The sequence below is a fragment of the Sminthopsis crassicaudata genome, chromosome 5 (genome assembly GCF_048593235.1).
Source record: "Sminthopsis crassicaudata isolate SCR6 chromosome 5, ASM4859323v1, whole genome shotgun sequence".
In the NCBI taxonomy this organism is placed as follows: Eukaryota; Metazoa; Chordata; class Mammalia; order Dasyuromorphia; family Dasyuridae; genus Sminthopsis; species Sminthopsis crassicaudata.
Window position 1 is genome coordinate 228,834,504 of NC_133621.1, and position 22,817 is coordinate 228,857,320.

General features: G+C 40.4%; 1 protein-coding gene across 3 annotated transcripts in view; it reads right to left on the bottom strand.

The window, feature by feature from the left end:
- Nucleotides 1-108: 108 nt before the first annotated feature.
- Nucleotides 109-22,817, bottom strand: part of LOC141544316 (keratin, type II cuticular Hb6) — a 44,251-nt gene continuing 21,542 nt past the window's right edge. The window contains exons 2-11 of one of the 3 annotated variants that reach the window (XM_074270326.1): nt 10,809-10,874; nt 7,145-7,540; nt 6,034-6,242; nt 5,197-5,257; nt 4,369-4,464; nt 3,387-3,551; nt 3,042-3,167; nt 2,475-2,695; nt 1,211-1,242; nt 109-1,064 (exon numbers count right to left, since the gene is read on the bottom strand). In XM_074270326.1, coding sequence (XP_074126427.1) covers nt 847-1,064; nt 1,211-1,242; nt 2,475-2,695; nt 3,042-3,167; nt 3,387-3,551; nt 4,369-4,464; nt 5,197-5,257; nt 6,034-6,242; nt 7,145-7,516 — 1,500 coding nt within the window. In that variant the 5' untranslated portion in view covers nt 7,517-7,540; nt 10,809-10,874 and the 3' untranslated portion in view covers nt 109-846. Of the gene's footprint in view, nt 1,065-1,210; nt 1,243-2,458; nt 2,696-3,041; nt 3,168-3,386; nt 3,552-4,368; nt 4,465-5,196; nt 5,258-6,033; nt 6,243-7,144; nt 7,541-10,808; nt 10,875-22,817 lie in introns of all 3 variants that reach the window. The other 2 variants (XM_074270328.1, XM_074270327.1) reach the window with 2 other exon arrangements.

The following is a 22,817-nucleotide window of genomic DNA, read 5'->3' on the forward strand; positions in this document are numbered from 1 at the left end:
CAGTCTTAGAATACTTGGTAACCCTGTAAGGAATTCTATGAATCCTCTAAATCACATTTGTGAATCAGTATCATGGGTACATTTAAGACTCTTAGCCATCAGACTTGATTCACTACATTGAGTTTATTGGAGAGGCAGAATGAAACAAAGACAAACATACAAGAAATTGAATTATTGGCTTTCTGGGAACTTTTGGGCATAGACAGGGGAAGGAAATTAGATGGGGTGTGAATACCATAGAGTCAACTGAAAACAAAAATACAGCAGTGTTTCTCATCTTCCCATTCCAGAGGCAGCAGCCACAATGACAGCATAGGCAAGGTGACTGCTGGCACAACCAAGGCTCATTACCTAAAGCTACTGAGAAACCCTTTGCTCCCAGATGGGGCTTCTCCTCCACCCTCTGTAGACCTTAATATTGCTATTGTAACAGACCTGCCAGAGCCAAATAATCCAGCAGAAGACAGACAGACAGTTGGAGAAGAAGTACAGTGAGATATCTACTAAGAAATAACTGCCTGGTATATAAGCAGCAGATTCAGAAAAGGGAGCCATCCACCCATCAGAGAACTAGATCCAATTGGGTATTAAGATCAGGCCATCCAATAGCTACTAAGGTCTGGTTTAATATTAGGTAGTAGAAGAAAAAGAAGATGGAAGTCCTTGGAAAATTTCATTTAGAGGCATAAAATGTGCAAGTTCTCATGCTCTGTTGAAACTGTGGCTGGGCCCATGGAGGGAAGATGAGACTGAAGAATACATTGCTGTCCTAGAGCAGTAAAGGATGTGGTGAGGTTGCAGTGACATTTCTGGGGGTGAAGTTCAGTTCTGTTTCCTCCTGACTTCCTAACACCTCTTGACTCCACAACAGCTGGTACCACAAGAGCGGATGCTACAGCCGGTGCCAATGCCACTGCCACCCCCACAAGGGGCACAGGCATTAGGTGCACTGACCACCACACTGCCACCAGAGGGGCCACTACTGCCGGTGCTGACAACACGGGCACCGGAGGTGCTGGTGCAGAGATCGCCACAGACGACGCCACCTCGGGAGCTGCTGACACCTAGGATGGGGATAGGCAAGAGAAAGACAGGGTCAAGTCTGTGCTACAACTTGGTCTGCTTCAGAACATCTAGAAAGCAACAACCACCACAAGAGACGCTCCAGCAACCCCAATATGAGCAAAAGGGGAAAGCTGAAATTACTTACAGACATTCACAGCGCCAACACCCTCACACAACCTGTGTTGGGAAGAAAAGGAAGAGAGGTCAGTTTAATATCAATAAAGCCCCTCAGTTCACTCAATTAAGGTGGAATAAAATTCAAAGTCATTCACTATGCACTGAATTTGGAATCATTGGAATCATAAGACTGGGAGCTTAGCAGAAGCCAAATCTCTACCAACATTCCTTCCCAATACTCATAGAAAGGAGATGCCCAATATGGAGATATGCTATTTGTTGACTGGCTGACCAAAAGACCCAAAAGACATAGACTGTAACTTGGCTTATATTTCTCTGTCTCATCTCCTACTAATGACTCAGCCAGAGACATTAGACTCATTCCCTTCCTTTCAATGAGACAGTATTTTCCCCATCACCAAAAAAGTGGTCATTTCTTTTTGTAAAGCTCTATCTAGAAGGAGACACAACCTTTGAGTATCTCAACAGAAAGTTCTTCTTCGTATTTAGCTGCAACCCTTACTTCCATTATTGATTCCGGTTTTGGGAACTCAACAGAGTACAATGGCTCTGGATAGGCCAATGAAAGCTTCCCATCAAAGTCCTCAAGTATAAAACACAATCAAATTGATAGAAAGCTATGGATGAATTTGCCAGGAAAGTCAGAGTCCAACCAATGTGATTAAAGTCTTTTTAAAGTACCTATGGAGCCAGAGACCTAGAGATAAATGGTAAAGTGCCAATGATGGAATAAGCATTAAATGTCAAGGCTGGGAAGTTAAATATGAGGGAGGGATGAACTGGTGCCATTGGTGGGGGTAGAATGAGAATGGAATAAATGTCAGAGTTGAGAAGCTAAGAACCTGGGGTGTGCTAACTATCATGGATGGGTAGGACTAAGTATCATATTAAGGGGATGGTAGAGTTCTAGGAATAAGAGGGGGGTAAGTGCCACCAGTGGATGTAGGGAAGAGATTTGGGAGGATGTAAAGATTGCTGAGACCAGGTACAAAGGACTCTGATACTTTGCTAAGGAAGCTACAGGTAAGCCCTGAGTTGACACACCCCAGTCAGTGAATCCAATTGAGAACCCCCACTCAATTGTTTCTAAGGGGTGGGAAGAATACGCATAGGACTAAGTTCAAATTACCTGTCCAGTGCAGGATGGGGGAAGTTTGTAAAGGAGAGTCGAGTGACTGTTTCCTCTGCCCTAGTTCAGAATGGTTAGGGACAGAGCAATCTGGGAGACCTGGCTGGATTGGGAAAAAGGAAAGACTGCTCAAGGCACCCACCTTTGCTCCTCGCCTTCCAACAGGCGTTTGTAGGTGGCAATTTCGATGTCCAGACCCAGCTTGGAGTTCATGACCTCCTGGTACTCCTTCAGCAGACAAGCCATGTCTTGCTTGGCCTTCTGCAGAGCCTCTTCCAGTTCAGCCAGCTTGCAACGGGCATCATTGAGGGCAGCCTCACCCTGCTGCTCAGACTGTGTCACAGCAGCCTCCAGTTTGGAATTCTGGAAGAGGGAAAAGGAACCCATGAGGAGAAGTCAGATTAGCAAAGCATTTCAGGAATCATATTTCCTAAATGAGACAAACCCCAACTCTTTCCCTGCCTCTATGAATAATTCTTTCCTCACCCACCTCTCTGTGTGTCTGCCTTTGTATTTGTCTCTGTCTGTCTGTCTGTTTCTCTCTCATATAAAAAGGGGCTTCTTTAAGGGAAAAGGTTCTATAGAACCCCTTTATCTTTTATCTTTTCTGGTTCTTTGGGAGTTCCCCATGGAAATATATGTATATTGAATCTCTCCTACTATGGTTTAACCTAATTCTTTTCTATCCAAATGTGATCTCTGTCCATACCTGACATTTGGCATTCTCCACCTCAGCAGTCAATCTCTGGATCATACGGTTCAGCTCATTGATCTCCTCCTTGGTTCTGCGTAGAGTCTCCCCATGGCGGATCACTGTGGCCTTCATCTCTTCACACTATAAAGGGAAAAAGAGAAAGAGGGGAATCATGTACTAGAAAAAAACAAAAATCACAAACTTATCTCAACAATTGCTACAATAATCTATTCCTCCCTTAAACTACAATGGGAAAGGAGCCTCCATAAAGGCCTGGAATGAATATATCCAGAAAAAAGGCAAGTCCTTCCCACTGCAGTTCAGGTGGGAGAAAAAGGTGAGGAATCCATGCTCACTCACCTTGCTGCGGTACCAAGACTCGGCCTCAGCCCTGCTGCGGCTGGCAATGTCATCGTACTGAGACTTGATCTCGGCAATGACACAGTCCATGTTGAGGTCTCGGCTGTTGTCCATCTTCACAACAACGGAAGTGTCTGAGATGTGGGACTGCAGGACTCGGATCTCCTACAAAGTCAGGGGAAGGAGAAAAAGAAAGAGATGGCCAAAAGTTTGTGGAGAATGGAATTCTATCTTTGTACAATTCTTCCTCAGGATTCCATCTTCCTTTCAGACATGCCCACTGTGGTCCATCCTCTCCAAATCTCCCACTCCAGATACACAGTCCCAGGAAAGACAAACAGAAAGGCAAGAGGAGTCATCCAAGCTGTTTCCATTTCAATTGATCCTACTTGCTGATTTCTGGTCAGACCTACAGATTCCTTGCTTTCTCCTGACTTATCCAGCTGACCTGCTATCTGATTTTCTAGTTTGATCCATCATCATGGTCTCTAGCCCATTCCTTTCTTCCAGATCTACGTGGACATGTAAATGCTTTTATTTCTAAATCTTCCAAACTAGGGCAGGGGGGAAATGTAGAAAAACTGTAAAATTTAGAAGTTTTAGACATCTAGTCCATTGCTCTCTCATTTTATAGACTTAATTTACTTTCTATCTTTCATTTGACAAATCATTTGGACTTAGTCCTACAAGCATGTTCTTGCAAACTTTTTGCCAGTTTTTATAAGGGATCAGGAGTCTCTACGGGTTTTTACTCTAGCCTCCTGAGCCAGCAATGGGACTGAATTCCTGAATAAAATTAGCTTTTGAACCTTAGCTCCCCTACTCCAAGGCCTCCTATCCTGGAGAGAATGTTTCAAATGTATTCGAATCAGGGGACAAGCTGCTGTTGTAGCCTGGCATGAATAAGTCCCATGGATCCTTCCCTTCCTTCCCTTCCCCATGGTCTGTGCCATTTCCCAGGTACTCCTTCTTGGTTTCTCACCTCCTCATACAAGGCCCTCAGGAAGCTGATCTCCTCTGTCAAAGCCTCAGCGTTGGCCTCCAGGTCAGATTTGCGGAGGTAGGCACAATCCACATCCTATTGGGAAATGGAGAAAGAACAGTGAACACATAGAAATGAAAGCTTACAAGTTTATAATGAAGAAACTTGAGAGTCAAGTAGATAGCAAGATGCAAAAGTAGAACATAAATCTGGGTTTCCTTCTTCGCAAATGTATTTCATTCCCAGTTTCAAAATGTGCTCTACTCCATCTGTAAAATTTCCCAGAGGCCATTTCCCAATCTAGAGGAATATCCTCAGATCTCTTCCTCCTTTTCTTTCCTACCAAACATTCACCTGCCTCTTCAGTTCCAATATATATGTTATGTCCTTTTACTCCTAATCATATCTTTGCTTATGGATTCGATTTTAGCTTCCACTTTCAAGAAACGAAGAAGAAACTCGGGACAGGAAAAGATCCAGATACATAGATGCTTCTTTGCTACAAGACTTGGCAGAACTTCCGCCACTCTCCAGCAGGTAAATCATAAAATCTGAAGCTAGGAAGCTCCCTCAGAGGTCAATTCATACCTGTCCCTTCCTTGGAGTTGGATGCTACTCCCTGATCAAACATCACCTCCCAGCTTCTAATTGTGTTTCTCAGTATCCTGGTTTTCTTAAAAATTCATCAGGTTTACTTTGGAAAGATCATCTTACCCTCTTTTTGAAAATCCCAGATATCTATACCCTGAAGAAAGCTTTGTGGGTACATATTTCAGGGCACTTTTCTTTCTCTCTTTCAAATCAAACACTATGCCCAATGTCACTCACCTTCTTCAAAGCAACAAATTCATTCTCAGCTGTGGCTCTCAGGGAAACCTCCTCCTCATACCTGAAATAGAATAAAGGAGAGGGAACCCATATCAGTGGGAGGCAGATTGCAGTCCCTCTGAGGAAAGGGGGAGCATTTTAACTAGGAAAGATCCCATTTAGATTCAGGATCAAAAATTGGAGACCTAACTCTTGGTTCTCCAAATCAATGATGGGTCCACTAGCAATGCAGATCATTTAAAAATCACCCTCTGTTTAAACCTGAGACACACAGCACTTCAGAAAGCCTCCCTGTGTAGCTCTCTTTGGAGGAGTTAAAATGCTGTCTATCTTCCTTAGTTTTTCTATGATTTCCTTTCTCTCTATCTATACTGTCATAATAGGAAGATAAACAGCATCAAATCATCAGCCTATGTTGAGCTGCCTTCTTTCTCTGAATTAACTAGCTGATTCATATCTTTCCTTGGCTATACAGATAGATAATAAAATAGTAACAAAAGATTTTTCTTTCTGGGGTCTATAAGAGTCTTTGGGGTATGAGGGTATGAGAGTTGACTATAATGTCAAGAAAAGTAGTGATAGCTTCAATAGGAAATTAACAGCAAATCTAGGATGGAAAAATAATAAACATCCAGAAGGCTCTTATTTGTTTCCTAACACCATAACTGAGAGGGTTCTAACACCTTTCCTTCCTCCTTTACCAGGTGCATTCATGTCCCTGAATCTTCCTCCTATTAAAAGTCTCCCTATCTCTGTGCTCCAGTCTCTAACTCCTTTTACTATTGGGAGGTTCTATAGTGGAAGAAGCCTATTTCCTTTCTTTTGCCAAACTCTCACTTCTTCTTGTAGCCCTCCAGCACTTCTTGCACGTGGTTGAGCTCAGAAGCCAGGCGCCCACTGTCAGCCTCCACACACTCCAGTTCCCGCTTCAGGGTCTCAATGTAGCCCTGGAAAAGGGGCTCCAGGTTGCTCTCACAGCATTTCCGGTTCTGGTAGAATTGCCACTTGGTCTCCAGAAGCTTGTTCTGCTGCTCTAGGAACCGCACCTATTGTCCAAGGAAGGTGAATGGTCAGGCTAGTTCCTAGTTATTCTTATATCCCATGGAGAGTGCTCCCCGATAGGAGTAACACCAGGCAGGAACTCAAAGGGAAAAAAAAGAGAAGGAAGATAGGGGACAGGAGGGAAGGCAGAAGGAAACAGTAGTAAAAATAATAAATTAAACTAAAAATATTTTTTTAAAAGCAATAACAGGCTGATCCTCTGAACATGTGTCCTGTCCAGATCAGAGGACAACTAATTATAAAAAAAATAAATAAATAAAAAATAAAATAAAGAAAGAAAAAAAGAAAAAAATCCCTGAATATTTTCACCAAGAACTAAAGTTATGGATTTTGTAATTCCAAGGATGGCTAGGGAAGAAATCATACTTTTCTAATCCAGAAATTATCTAATGAGTTATTGAACATCTGGATTTTTCCAACACAGAGACAATTTAAGAATAGAAGGGGTGAATACAAAATCTAGAGCCAGGGGATACCTTCGAGATCACCTAGCCCACCTATTTTGTAGATCTGGAGTCCCCAAATAGAAATATCTGGTTCTCTGAGCCTTAATGAGAAAATTGCTTTAGTCCAAAGACCCAGCTTTCTCATTCTAAAGGCAAACTCCTATTCTGAGATGGGACTCTCCAGTTCTCCTCTGCTCACCTCACAAAGAATAAGCCATAGGGAGAAGGTTTGAGGAAGATGGGGTTTCCAGGACACCAGTGCTGATTGGGATATTGTGGCTCAATACAGAAGGGGTGTCTAGCTGGCAGTCTTCCCCTTTTGTCAAAGCTAAGGCAGAACCATCCTACACTGGAATCAAAAAGACTTTTCCCTCTGTTTGTCTGCTTCCTCTCCCCAGAAGGCATTCCCGCAGAGGAGAGCTCACTTCTCCATCACTCACCTTGTCAATGAAGGCAGCAAACTTGCTGTTCAGGCACTTAATCTGTTCCTTCTCCTCGTGCTTCACACACTGAGCATTGGGGTCGATTTCCAAGTTGAGGGGGGTCAGGAGGCTCTCGTTGACAGACACAGTGGTGATGCAGGGGGGGCTGGGCCCGCACACTCCGCCAGAGCGGTAGCCAAAGCTACGGCCGCAGGAGCCAGCCCTGTAGCCTCCACAGAAGCTGCGGCTGCCGAAGCCGGACAGTCCCCTGTAGCAGGACACTCCTCGGTAGGGAGCAGCAGTGACGCAGCAGCGGCCAGGTCTGGGCCCACAGGCTGAGGCACAGCTGAAAGCTCTCACAGAGCCTCCACAATAAGATCCACAAGTCATGATTCTGCTTCTGGGAAAGGTTGTCTGAAGAGGAGAGGAGTTGTTAACAAGATGACAAGTCTCTGGTCCCATGGTCCTTTTATACCTCTGGGAGCCAGGCTTGGTCCCTGCCACTGGGTCAAGAGCAATTAACAGCCTTAATGGGCTTGGGACATTTTGCTGCTTCAGCTCCTCCCTTAATTTGCTTAATTGGGGGCCAGATGCAGCATAGATGTTTATGAACCTTCACCCCAAAATGCCCGCTTTTCATCTTCAAAGGGCCCAACTCACACCACCCCCTCCCATTATGCAGGTGTGGAAACTGAGAGATTGCAGTGACTCAGGCCAGGGGACTGAGGCAGGGCCAATGAATGTGATTGAGGTTTCATCTTCCCTCCCTCCCTTCTCCTCCCTTCCTGGATCCAGAACTTCAAGCTCTCAAAACAGGGGTCCCCTTTTCTAAAAGTGTTTTCTGTGTTAAATTGGGAATGAGGGAGAATCAAGAACTAGACATTATTTGGGGGAATAGGAGGGGATGTTAGCCCTTTTATCATGGTTCTCTGTGACTGCTCCTTTAGGAGTCACATATACACATGTATATGCCAGCATACTTCCTTACACACTCATTCCCACACATCAAATGCAACATACACACAAAGCAAATTTATGAATTGCCTGTATATACCTATGAATATATTCATGACCATATGCACCCATAGAATTTAAAGCTGGAGCGGACCTAGAAATCCTCTAGCCCTTCATTTTTTCATACGAGAACACAGAAATCCAAAGAAGTAAGTTGAGTTGCCTAATGTCACTGAGAAATTAAAATGCAGAACAGTGAAGAGAGCCAAGATCTTCTGCTAAAAATCTAGTGTTCTTTCTGCTCCACCAAATACTTCTTGCTCCCCAAAGTTTTATGATGAACCTTCCCCCCAAAAATTGTAAATTCAGACCCTATTCAAGAGGCCTAGCATTCAAACCCTATTCAAGAGTCCTAGCAGCGGAAATTTCTCCAGAGACTGAAGAATTCTATCTTTGGCATCTTTCAGAGAACTTAGAGACAAATTTCTTTCTTCTCCTCCAGGGATCAATGAGCTATCCAAACTACCTCAGAACAGCAAACTGCTATCCTATAGGCAGAAGGGGAGATTCCAAAGTGTCCAGGGCAGAGGATCCTGTGTATACAACCAAACCCCAAAATCCCACTATTCTTTGATCTGATCCCCCCACACACATACACACATACACACAACTACCCCCTTTCCATGGCAGCCTTCTTTGTTTCATAGTCCCTCTTGAGGTTGTTGATGGACCTCCTTTCTCAAAGACCTTGATACCAAAGAAGTGATGCCATGACATGCAAGAGAATTGGATTTAAGTGAGGGAGAGCTAAGCAAAGTCACCAGCCTCACTTTCTCCTCCAGAACTATCTGGATCCAGTGGCAAGATATAGGTCAAGATGACTGGAAATGGCTGTGAATAGAATGGGAGAACTTGGTCTTTTTAAGCTAAGGTTTTCCCAAGACTGTGTGGATTCTAAGATCATGGATTCAAAGAAAGAAAGTGCCTCAAAAGTCATAGATTCTCCCTCCTTTGTCTGGAGGGCAGTGAAAAGAACTTTGGTCTTCCTCAGCTGTAGAATGAAGGTATGTAGGAATTAGAAAACAACTCTTAAGAGATGACTGTTAAATGTTCAGTTTGAATATACACACCTTAGAAATTAGTATAAGCTTTTAATAAGAGTTTGATTTATTGTTTTGTTGATTGTCCAACCTTAAGAAAATGATGGAGAAAATGTTACTCATGCCAATTTAAACTTTTGGAGAGTTGATTGTTAAATATTTGCCAAGACCCCTGGACTAGATGATCTTTAAACTTTTCTCCAACTCAAAATCCTACAATCTATGAACTGGCCTCTCTCTACCCTTCTCAGAAGGAAAGGAGGAAGGGAGGAAAGAAGAAAAGTGGGAGACAGAGACAGAGATGGAGATGAAGATAGAATAAACAAAGTGGTGGGGGAGGAGGAGGCAGCAGTAACAACTGGGAGAATCAGGAAAGGACTCTTGAATCACCCAATACTTGAGCTGAAACTCAAAGGGATGTAGAAATTCCAATAGGGATTTCAAGTTTGGAAACAGCCAAACCCAGTCACAGATTGTCATGTATAAAAAATAATCAGGAGTCTCTTTTGGCTTAACTATTAAATATATGAAATGCGATTAATGTGAAAGACTTAAGATGACAAAAGATTTTGTATTTTGCTGTGGTATCAATAGAGAGTCAATGAAGCTTCTTGAGCAATGAAGCTATAAAGTCATACCTATACTATAGGAAAATTACTTTGGTATCTATGTGGAGGAGAGCTGAGAAGGAACAGAAAATGGATATAGGGAGATGAATTAATAGGTTATTGTAACAATTTAGGCTAAAGATGATGAGAGACAACTAAAATGGTGAGAGTATGAGTGGATACAAGAGGACAAATTTTAAGAAATATTGTGAAGAATTGACAGAACTTGGTAACTGATTAGATATGGAGGCTGGGAGAAATTGAGGCTTTGAAGATGGTTCAGAGATTGTAAGACTGGGTAACTTTAAAAATGATTGAACCTTCCAAGGAAATAAGGAAATTAAATGGGAAGGATGGGTTTAGGGGGAAATTAAGAGATATTTAGACAGGTTGGATTCGAGACATCCAAATAAATATGTCTAGCAAGCAGTTCAGGATCGAGATAGGTACATTTGGAGGTCATCTGCATAAAAGTGATAGTTAAATCTATAGCACTTAATGAGATCACTGAGAGAGATATAAAGGAGAGAGTCCAAGAAAGAGCAGTGGGTTCACAGTTATATGGTGGGACATCAAAAATAATCTTGTAAAGACTGAAAAGGATTGTCCAGAGGGAAGAGAGCCATGTCAGAGGAGTTCATAAAAACCCAGGCATACCAAGAAGGATTGGATGGTTGATAGTGACATACTCTGCAGAGATGTCAAAAAAAAAAAAAAAGAATGAAAAGGAAGAAAAGCCACTACGTTTAACAATAAAGAGGTAATAGATGACATTGGAGAAATCAATTTTAGTTGAATGGTTGGAACAGAAACTGCACCAAGGGGTTAAGCAATATGAGGAGAGAAAGGGAAGGCATTAAATGTAGACTCCTTTGTCTAGTTTGATTATGAAAAGAAGAGGGAAAGGGAAGGATAGCTAGCACACTAACACAGTCAGAATCTAGAAAAATCTTGACAGGCAAAAGCATTGAGTTTAATCCAATAAGATGAAATATGATAGAGATAAATGTAAAATCTTACACTTAGGTTCAAAAATCAATGTCAAAAGCACCAAATCGGGAAGATATGGGTTAGATAGCATTTTTCCTGAAAAAGATGCAAGACATTTTAGTGGATTGGAAGCTCATTATGAGGTAGCAATGTGATGTGGCAGTTGGAAAAGTCATTGTAATCTTGAGATGCATTGATAGGCATGACTCCCAGAAACAAGGAAATGGGAGTTCTTTTAGGGGGGAAAAAGCATCCCAACACTGGATACGCACTCTCTCCTCCAACTTAGAATACCTCATTTCCTTTAAGATTCAACTCAATCCCCAATCCTCATCTTCTACATAAAGCATTTCCCTGAACTCCTAATCCCAAAGTTCTACCTCCCAAAATAACCTTGTAACTACTTTGTATATTTTCTGCATACAGTTATTTATATAAGTGATTAGAATCTAAGTTCCTTTTCAAGGCATTGTTTTGTTTTTATCCCAATACTTCCAGCCAACAGAATAATGCCAGGTACATGTATGCTTATTGATTTATTAATTGACAGCTTATTGAGATAGTAAGCCCAAGTAAATGTTATTTTAAGGATAGGGGAGATCTGAACATATTTATAGGCAGCTGGAAAAGTGCCAATTGATAAAGTTTGTAGTTGAGGCAGAGAGATGGCCACCGACCCCTTTTTATTCAGGCTTGCAGTACCGTGGACAAGTCCCTTAAGCTGACTTTACTCTTGTGCACAGCCTTTCAAGGCATCTTCACTGCCCTTCTCTATAGTTTCCATTTTCTCCTCAGTCAAATATAAGGTTAAAACATCTGTTGGATACAATTATATTTTTATTACTCTGGTTCCCACAAGGCTGGGGTTTGGAGGAGCACAGATTTTACCAAAACAGGCCACTGTACCATTAACCAGCTCAACTGACCTCCATGACTTTGTGACAGGATGAACCACATATCTAAAATGCTCTTCCTCTTTACTTATCTCCCTTGGAACTCTCAAGTCAATTCTAGATTTAGTTCAGTTGCTCTTTCCAACAAAAGGCAACAATGTCCACAGTTGTGAGCTTTTTTTCCCCTCTGCCTCACATTATTTTATATTTATTTTTTGTATATGTTTATACTAGCTTTTCTGAACAGGAATTGTTTCCCCTTGGTTGAATGCAATCTCCTTGATGACAAGAACTTTTATATTTATTTCATTTTGGTTTAGCAGAGTGCCAATTACAAAAAAAAAATGTTTGTTGAATTGAGTGATCCCATACCACTATGGACTAATCATGCTTTCTTCTGCTTCCTCCTCCTCTCATCAAAATATTCTGGGTTTTGTAAATAAGAGGGTAATAGTCTGGAAGTAAGCATGAACCCCCACTTTCCATTTAACTAGGCTGACAAAGGTTGGGGTAATCATCCCTTCTCCCAGAGAACCAAGTCACAATTTTTCTCTCTTTCTTTCCTCCCTTCTTTGCTCCCTTCCTTTCTTCTCCCCTTTCTTCCCTTCCTCCCCCTTTTCTCTTTCTCTATCTCTTTCTTTCTCTATCTATCTATATCTCTCTCTGGAAAAAAATAAGAAGGAAACAAGCTTTTATTAAGTGCCTGTTATATACTATACACCAGGCATAGCATTAAACACTGCAAATATTATCTAATCTGATCCTCACAATATTCCTATGAGATATATGCTATTTTACACTAAGTAAACTGAGGCAGTAAAGTGACTTGCTATGGATCACACAGCAGGTAAGTATGTGAGGCCTTTTCCTGACTCCAAGACCAGGACTCTATCATGGAATACCTAACTGCCTGAGTGTGCAGAAGGCAAATTCCCAGATTCTTTGGATAGGCCCCTGAGACTTTAGGAAAGATTTCATTTGACCTCTTTCTGGTAGATGGAAAATGCTGCTAATAGCATTACTGGAAAGGAGCTGAGGCATGAATAATAAAAACCATTCTGGATATTTCCAAACAATGCATGATTCACAAGTAACTTTTATTTGGCTTTGGAATATAGTCAGATATAATCAAATAGATCAGGAAGTAATAAGTTCTTCATCACCAGAGGTCTTCTGAGACTGGATGATCACATTTAGGATATTTTTGTGGATACTAGGAATAGCATTCCTAGTTACTGATTGAACTAAATTATTTCAAAAGTCTCATCTAATTCTGAGATTCTATCATAGATACTCAAATACACTCACCCCCTTCTCCTTCCTGTTTCAACTTGAAAGTCAAGAGCCCAGGAACTAGCTGAATAGTAGAGGAAAGGATGTTACAGATGATTTTTATTTTTTATACATTTTTTTTACATTTTTTATTAATTTTATAATTATAACTTATTTTTGACAGTACATATGCATGGGTAATTTTTTACAACATTATCCCTTGCACTCATATCTATTCTGAATTTTCCCCTCTTCTCTCCACCCCTTCCCTTAGATGGCAGGCAGTCCCATACATGTTAAATGTGTTACAATATATCCTAGATACAATATATGTGTGCAGGAACGAATTTCTTATTGCACAGGAAGAATTGGATTCAGAAGATAAAAATAACCTGGGAAGAAAAACAAAAATGCAAACAGTTTACACTCATTTCCCAGTTTTCGTTCTCTGGGTGTAGCTGATTCCGTCCATCGGTTGAATTAGATCCTCTCTTTGTTGAAGATATCCATTTCCATCAGAATACAATCCTCATACAGTATCGTTGTTGAAGTGTACAACTATCTCCTGGTTCTGCTCATTTCACTCAGCATCAGTTGATGTAAGTCTCTCCAAGCCTCTCTGTATTCATCCTGCTGGTCATTTCTTACAGAACAATAATATTCCATAACATTCATATACTATAATTTACCCAACCATTCTCCAATTGATGGGCATCCATTCATTTTCCAGTTTCTAGCCACTACAAAAAGGGCTGCCACAAACATTTTGGCACATACAGGTCCCTTTCCCTTCTTTAGTATTTTCTTGGGATATAAGCCCAGTAATAACATTGCTGGATCAAAGGGTATGCACAGTTTGATAAATTTGGGGGCATAATTCCAAATTGCTCTCCAGAATGGTTGGATTCTTTCACAACTCCACCAACAATGCATCAGTGTCCCAGTTTTGCCACATCCCCTCCAACATTCATCATTATTTGTTCCTGTCATCTTAGCCAATCTGACAGGTGTGTAATGATATCTCAGAGTTGTCTTAATTTGCATTTCTCTGATCAATAGTGATTTAGAACACTCTTTCATATGAGTGGAAATAGTTTCAATTTCATCATCTGAAAACTGTCACAGATGATTTTTAAAGAGGTACTTCTTTCATGGATAATCAGCAACAGACTCTCAGTACAATTGAAGGCAAAAATTGGCTTAGGACTCTGCACATCTCAGTAAAGAAATTGTGTTGTATATAATCAGATTGCTTGCCATCTTGGGAAGAGGAGAGGAGAGAGAGGAAAAAAGAGAGAAAAATTGGAACTAAAAATCTTATGAAAAATTAATGTTGACAATTGTCTTTACATATAATTGGGAAAATAAAATCCTATTAAAAATAAAAATAAAACAGTGTTATAAGCACAAGATTTTCCATCTTTTAAAGAGATAAACTTCAAAATGAGTAAAAGATGACAAGGCTGAAAATAGGACATAAAAGAATGGGAGAGTGAGGTTTAACTGAATTATAAACTACCTCAAAACTCTAAAAATCAGCCATTTCCCTGCCTGGCTAAGTCATGTTTTAAGGAATATGTTCAACAATAATTTTTTGTGGTCCTACTATATGGAAAACCTTTCCTGGATACTGTGGGGAAGGGGATACATAGTGAAATTGGGAGGCTTTCTGTCATGGGAAACCCCTAGTCCAATAAAGGAAACAGCATATACATGCTACAAAAACATTGGAAGGTGAAGAACGCTTACAAGTGAGTTGGCCATAAGTTTTGAAGGGTTGCTGAGTGATTAATCTTGCATAATTTGATGTGTTTTTCCCTCCTAAGTCAAAGAGAACAGTCAGAGAATGTTTCCTGGAGGATTCTGGGACTACATTTTTAGATATGAGGGGGAAACAGGGTTTAAAGAGCATCCTATATAAATAAGAGTCTATTATGAAAGTCAGAGGTGAAGAGGGGGGGTGAGGCCTTTGCACTGAGTCCAGAAATACACAATCCAGCAAGGGTTAAGAATCTGGATAAGACAAAGGAAGGAAGGGAGATAGTGGACACAATTTTTGGAGAGGTCCTTCCCTACTCCATGCCCTTTGTAGCTAATGTAGCCATTGGGGACCTGTAAGCTTTACTCAGAATTATTTGGCATTGCTGAAAATGGAAAGGACTACCAATACATCCCCATTTGAATGATGTCAACTATCTCTATGCTAGGCACACAGGGGCTGACAGGACTCTGCCATTGCTCTAACTCTGCTATGTGACTGCTGAGCCCAAAAGTTCAGCTGCTGGAAAATGGCTCTTGGAGGTTGGGCCAAAGAGGAGAATATGGTCCACACTGTGAAGAGGAAACGGTGATAAGCACTATTACACAGTCACTTGGGCTTTTAAAGAAGAAACTTCAAGCCCTCATCCATTGGCCAATGGACAAGTTGGTCTGTGAGGTTCTGGGTCCCTTAGTAACTAACTGGGGAGTCCCCTTTGTCTTTTATCACATAAACCCAATCAACCAGTTAGCTACTCACAGAATAGGGGAATCCCCCTGAGCCAACTGGAAGGGTATTGATAAGGGCTGAAGGCCACGGGTAGGGAACCTAAGACAAAGAACCCTGACTCAGAAACCCTGCCTTCCCCTACTTCCTCCCACAAACACACTCTCAGTAGCAACAGCACCACGATCACCACCACTCAAGCCATAAACTTCCCAACAAAAGCTGGGGCCACAGTAATAGCTGGGGATGGGCCCACCCCACCCTCAACTATTGTTTTACACCTTGGCCAAAGGAAGTTTCATTACATAAAAGGAGCCTCAAAGTAAATCCTGCTTCATTTTTCTTCAGGATAAACAATGTTCATTTTAGGTTCATCCAGGAAACACATCTGATCCTGGATATCTGTTCTCCTGTATTCCCCCAAACCTGTTCTTCTCTCACCACCTATTATACAGTGAAAAGCTGGACTTGTTATCAAGAAACTCTGCTTTGAATTCAAGTTATATATGACATTTACAAGCTAGATGACTGGGGGCAGGTAACACATGAGAGTTAAACTAGATGGCCTCTGAAATCCATTCTAGCTCCAAATCTATGGCCCTATGGCTTCTACTGACTACTTCACTTCTTCCAAGAAAGTAACAAAAGAACATGGAAACATGGTCTATTATTTCCCCCTTGATCATAGCATCACAAATTGGATTATCCCATCATTCAGCAACTCAGCTGAGAATTTCTAAACTAGGAAATCAGTGACAGTGACCTCTTCCAAATTTGTTGAATAATAAATAAGAATTATTAGTCCAAAGCAGGAAATCTCATGAGGGAACATTTGCTTAGGAGTAATTATTAATAGCAATTTGTATTTATTGAATAGTTGTATTTTTCAGAACTCAAGTGGGCTTTGTAAAATGGAAAAGAGAAAGGTAAAGGGAGGAAATAGCCAGTAAATGAACATATACAAAAAAGAAAGAAAATAATCTTCAAAAAAATTGAATTTTGATTGTCATTTTGCCCTAACTGTGTGATTTATTCATCTCTCTGAACCTAATTTATAAGAAGAGGAAAGGAAGCAACAGGCCCTCCCCCTACTTACCTAATAGAATTATTGTAGCTATGTAATGAGATAATGAATATAAAACACTTTAGTACCATAAAGTCTATAAAAACATGTACCATAGTTTTTCTGAGCTATAAAAAGATCTTAGATATCATTTAATCCAATCTTAGTTTATAGATGATAAAACTGAGTCACAGGGTGAAGAGTGTAGTGGCTAGTGATCAGTGAGCTAGAGACACTCCAATCCACTTTATCATATCATTATTATCACCATTATCCTTAACTACATATCAATTGCAGCTACCCACATTAGGGAGCTGTGAGCTCCCTTAAGAGGTAGTAAGTTTCCCATCAGTATAGGTCTTCAAGCAAAGACTATTTAGTCACCTATCAATAACATTTTAGATGGGATTCTTCTTCATATACAGAATGAACTAGATGACCCCTGAATTCCCTTTTCAACTGTAATATTTTATAATTCCATGACAAAACTCTTCCAAGTTTGGCACTGGCCACTTCTTCTCCATCTCTTAATCAGTCACTTCCAATCCATGTCTTTCCCCCACAGCAAGAAATCTTTCCTAATTAGCCAACTAACTTTGATAACTATTATTCAGTACTTATTGACTTATTTTGCACAATTTATTCACGAGTCAATGTATCAACTTATGTCATTGGCCCTTTTCAAAAAGGAAGGACAAACAACTCTATTTTTTACTCTCTTCATCTGCACACATCAATGTATTGCTGTTTGTGTTTTTCTGATCACTTCCTAGATGTATGTCCTACTTCCCTAGGGACAAGGAATTTTAGGTCTCTTTTCCCTGTGGTTGTATGTTATGTTGTGGTTATATCCTGGCATACAAGACAAGAGCCTAAATAAGGAAAAGACAAGGCTGTATTGGAAAACCAGGGGAACATTGTACACAGAAACAACAAAATTATATGATGATCAATTCTGATGGACATGGCTCTTTTCAACAGTGAGGTGATCCAGGAAATTTCAAATGATCTTGAGTTGAAGAGAGCCATCTGCACTGAAAGAAAGAGGACTATGGAAACTGAGTGTGGATCACAATATAGTATTTTCACTTTTTTGTTGTTGTTTGCTTGCATTTTGCTTTCTCATTTTTTTTCCTTTTTGATCTGATTTTTCTTGTGCAGCAAGAGAATTGTGGAAGTATTTATAGAAGAATTGCACATATTTAACATATATTGGATTACTTGCTGTCTAGAAGAGGGGATAGAGGGGGAATGAGGGAGAAAAAAATTTAGAACCCAAGATTTTGCAAGGGTGAATGTTGAAAATTATCTGTGTGTGTATTTTGAAAATAAAAACAAGATCTGGGTGTACACACACACACACACACACACACACACACACACACACATATATATATATATATATATATATATATATGGATATCTATACCTATTATATGTATGTATATACAGACATATATAGATATAGCTATGTATGTATATGCGTGTATATATATATATATATATATATATATATATATATATATATATATACGCATATACATACACACTAACTTAATTATGTGAGGGATAGAAAATCCTATCCAAAAATGACTACTCAGAGATCACTCATAGAAAAGCAGAATTATTTATTAGAATCTCGAGAAGCGGACCCCATCCTGGGAGTGAGCCAGATTCACAGCGGGAGAGCCATTCTTTTGAAGATGTTTATAACTTTTATACATTTCAGACAAAGAACCTCCAAAATCCCACCCTCCATAGGTTGTGATTGGTCATATTTGGTCATTGGAATGCAGCTGGCAATGTGATTTATAGCTTCTTCGGCCACGTATAGGTTAATCCCTATTTGGGCAAAGGAATGCAGCCTAGGCCTTCACGTGACTGAGGCCTATAGGCCTGATTTTACGTTAGCTAGCAGTCTCTGATCAATATGTGCTTAATCAGTAAGTTCTTCACCATATCCTACTTCATACTTGCTCCACACAATTACAAGTAATATCTCTAAATGTAAACCTTTGATGGATTGATTGATGAGAATTGAAGGAAACATTCTGAGACACATTTGAAAGTACTTTGGAACAAATACCTTCTTTGAGAAAATGTTAAGTACTTTTGATAACGAAATTTCCTTAAAGTCATGAAATCCTAGAAAAAAGGATATGGTATATCTACACATAAAAACTAAATTTCAAGGAAAGATTCAAAGTAAGCTTTTTTCTTAGTCTAGAATAATATCAGGGTTTAATTAAGCAATCATTGATAATAGTTGATGTTTACTGAGAAAGGAATGAAATAAATGAATGAATGAAAAAATTAGATTAAGCATTTATTCTGTACAGAGCATTGTGAATACAAATGGATGAGATAGCTCCTATCCTCAAGGAGCTCACATTCTAAACATAGGAGGTAATAATACATATAAAGTACATAAGAGGTAATAATACATATAATAATATTTCAAATCCAAGAGGATGTTCTTTGATGAAATTTCTATCTTTGATGGAAACCTTTGATGGTACCAAGTATTTTGGTGTTGAACACTTTGTTTCCTGCTTCTTCAGTAGATGTGGCTACTTCAGAAAGGAAGGTGGGTTACAGTATCAGAAGAGGCAATTGTCTCCCTGGAATGCTCTCCCTCTTCATCCCCTAGATTCCCTGGTTCCTTTTAAGTTTCAACTAAAATCCCATCTTCTATAGGAAGTTCTTCCCAATACGTCTTAGTTCTATTTCCTTTCCTCTCTTCTTCATTTCCTATTTACTCTCTACATAGAGTTTGTATATATTTGTTTGTTTATTGTTTCCCCCTATTAAATTGTGAGCTCCCTTGAGAGTGGACACCATCTTTTGCCTCTTTTCATATCCCCAGTACTTACTGCTTGGCACATAGTGCTTAATAAATGTTTACTGGCTGACTAAACTGCCAAGTCATTTCCATAAGAATTGCTCCCCTCGAAGATGGCTTCAGGGGATGGCCTAGATGGATGCCAGTGGTCTCAGTGGTGCTGGTAGTGGTGATGCTGATGGTAATAAGAGCTAAGCTGGAAGCAGGGGATGGGGATGATGCTGCTGTTCAGAGATTATGGCTTAAATTTATACCTTAACATTTATTTTTCTTTAAAGTTTGCTCTTATATTTTTTTTCAAATTATTAGGGAAATGTTAGTAATAAATGATTAGTCATGCTTATTATTTAAATGGATTCATTGTATCATGGAGGTGATCTTGAGTTGTCCATTGACCTTTGTCACGAAGTCATCCATTCTGTGGTAGCAGGGTTGTAATTTTGAATTGGTTGGGAGAGTATTCACATTGACCAAAGCATAAGTCCTTGAAGTATTGAAACATTTAATAAGGATTAGTAGGAAGAATTGAGCTGACTGAAGTATGCTTGACTCAATTACCCAAGCCACCACAGTTCACTTGTCAGCAGCTCCCTGAATTGCAAGTTCAGGGGAAATAAATTGACTCTAAAATGCCAGCCTGGCACCTCCAAACCTATAAAATGATAACAAATGTCGCCCTTCCTCAACCACCAGATGACCTATATAATTCTTATTCTTAACTTTCCATCCTCATGATCTGTTTTCCCAAATGTACTCCCCAACTAGTATGTTCTTCCCCAGGATTGAGTTTATTTCTCTTCATTTCATTCCCATCCTCCATAGAATCCCCTCTACTCTTCAGCCATAGCTTTGGGCTTCCTACCACCTTTGTCCTCAGAGAATCAAAGATGCCCTGAGGCACTAGGAAGTAATTCCAGCCTTAAAAGTATTTAGGTTTTCCTTCCAACCTAGACACCGCCAATGGTTTGAACCAAGCCTAAACTTTGAAATAACCAAGAGAATGACAACATAGCCTATTTTTTTCTCCTAATCGGTCTTTTCATGGCTGGTCACATTCATCACTCTTCTGATTTCCCCTGCCATTCATAGACTGGGCAGCCCCTTACTCCTCCCCAATTGCTTTGGGGTCCCTCTAACCCTACTGTCTCTCTTCCTCTACCAAGATTGAAACAAGGGGTCTTTCCCCCTCCCCATAGTCATCTGTGCACCTCCTCTGAAACATGGCCAATCTCCTTTGCTGCCTCTAGTATTCCTCTGTCCCCAGTTCAGAGCGATGGCTGGGGGTGTGCCCTGCTAGGGAAGCACTTTGAAGATGAAACATCCTAACTATTATTTGCACCTGGCTGTGGTGACTGGGTGGGTCCCACACTCTCAGAGGAGAGCGGTGGAGCTAACCACACAAGCTCATAAAGGACCAAATTGTCCATCACCATGTGCATAACCAAGCCTCAGGTGGGGGAATAAATAGGAAGCCCAGGACCTGAGGAGGTTTCTCAGATTGATCTCTGGGATCCCCAAATCTCGCCAGTTCTTTTCCTCCAGCGTTATGTAGCCCTATGCTTCAAGCACCATGATCTGCAGATCAGAATTTGGGGGCAGGCATTTAAGCTTCATCTCAGCCTGTGGATCCCAACCTGACTGCTGCAGTGTCAGTGCTGCTCCCTACCAAGGAGTGTTCTGCTGTAGGGGACTAACTGGCTTTGGCAGCCACATCACCTGCAGGGGCTTCAGGACTGGCTCCTATAGCCAGAGCTTTGGCTGTCGCTCTAAGGGGATGTGAGGGTCCAGCCCTTCCTGCATCACCACTATCTGTCAATGAGAGCCTCCTGTCTCCCCTCAACCTGGAGATTGACCCAAATGCCCAGTAAATGAAGCATAAGGAGAAGGAGCAGATTAATTGTCTCAATAACAAGTTTGCTGCCTTCATTGATAAAGGTCAGTTCCATTTCTTCCTGACCACTTCCTGAGTTTTGCCCAACTACTTGGAGGAGAAAGAGACCTGGGATTTATCCTAGGGGAATGCCCACTCTGATGGGAAAGGTAGGGTACATACACACACACACACACACACACACACACACACACACACACATCCTACAACATTAGATAGAAGATAGAACAGCGAGGGTAGGAAAATCTGGTGTTCATCCTCTTTCCCAAGTCTATAATATACCATCAGCATCAGTCCTTGGAAGTCTCATCTTCTAGGAATCCCCCAAAATGAGCTGATTCCAGAACTTTTGTCCTTCTCTGGAAGAGAACAAACAACTATCAACTTGGGTTCCTAGAATGAAGGTTGTGTACCTCTGGATAGAGTGTATCTCACCAGCATCAGCATTTAAAATTTTGGAGCTTCACTTTTCTAACCTATTCAGTTAGAAAAGAAAACAAATCAGCGATTCTAAATCTGGGTTCCAAGAACTTATAAAGATAGATGGATAGACAGATAAATTATTAATTTATCCTATTATGTTTTAATTAATTAATATTAATAAAGAGAGACATACATATTTATATCTATGTACATATGTGTATAAATGTTTACATACATATATCTATATTGTGTATATATAAAATCATTTTAATATATGTTTTCTTTTTACTTTTATGTGTTTTATTTTATATATTTAAGACCATTATTATGAGAATGAATCCATAGATCTTACCAGAGTACTAACAGTGTCTATCACACAAAAAGTGTGATAGACACCTAGACTAAAGACTCTGAGATCCCACCCAGATTTGAATCTTGTTACACTAACTAATGTAGACTGAGTTTCCAGATTTCTTCACTGACAGAATTTCCTCTGGGTTGGAACATCCACATGTTCAGTTGTTCATTAAATACTTTTTTGGATGATTAAATAGACACTATACTTGGTTGGTAGCTCTGTGAATAGTCTTGGCTGAACCTTAGCTGACATTCCAGATCAGAGAAGCCAGACAATCTTCACTTCCTAGTGAGTTCTGAGACTCTCAGCTGGAGTGGTTGCCTTATGGCTCCTCTCTGTAGAAAAAAGGAATAATTACCTGAGAATTACCCTCACCATTCCTCTTCTTCCCTGAATTGTAGGTATAGTTTCTTAACAAGCAGGTGCAGTTCCTGAAGAAGCAGAACAAGCTCCTGGAGACCACGAGGAAATTCTACCAGAAAAGGGAGTTCAGCAAGAACAACTTGGACGCCATGTTCCAGGAGTATATCATCTATCTGAATCCACCATGGACGTCCAAAGTGATCACTAAAACTCTGAGCTCGATTGCATGCAAGAGCTGATAGAGTGATATCTGTCATCAATGTTCTCCTAAATCAGGCTGGCTGTATGTAAGTCCTGTCTGCCTGTTCACCTTAGACTAGGGGCCTGGGAAGACAGGAAACTTGGAAAGAATTCCCTAATTGTTTTTGTGCACCTGAATAGTTCTTGCAGAAATAGAAATGCCACAAGCATTTGTAATATGGTAATCATTACCTGGACAGACAGAAAGC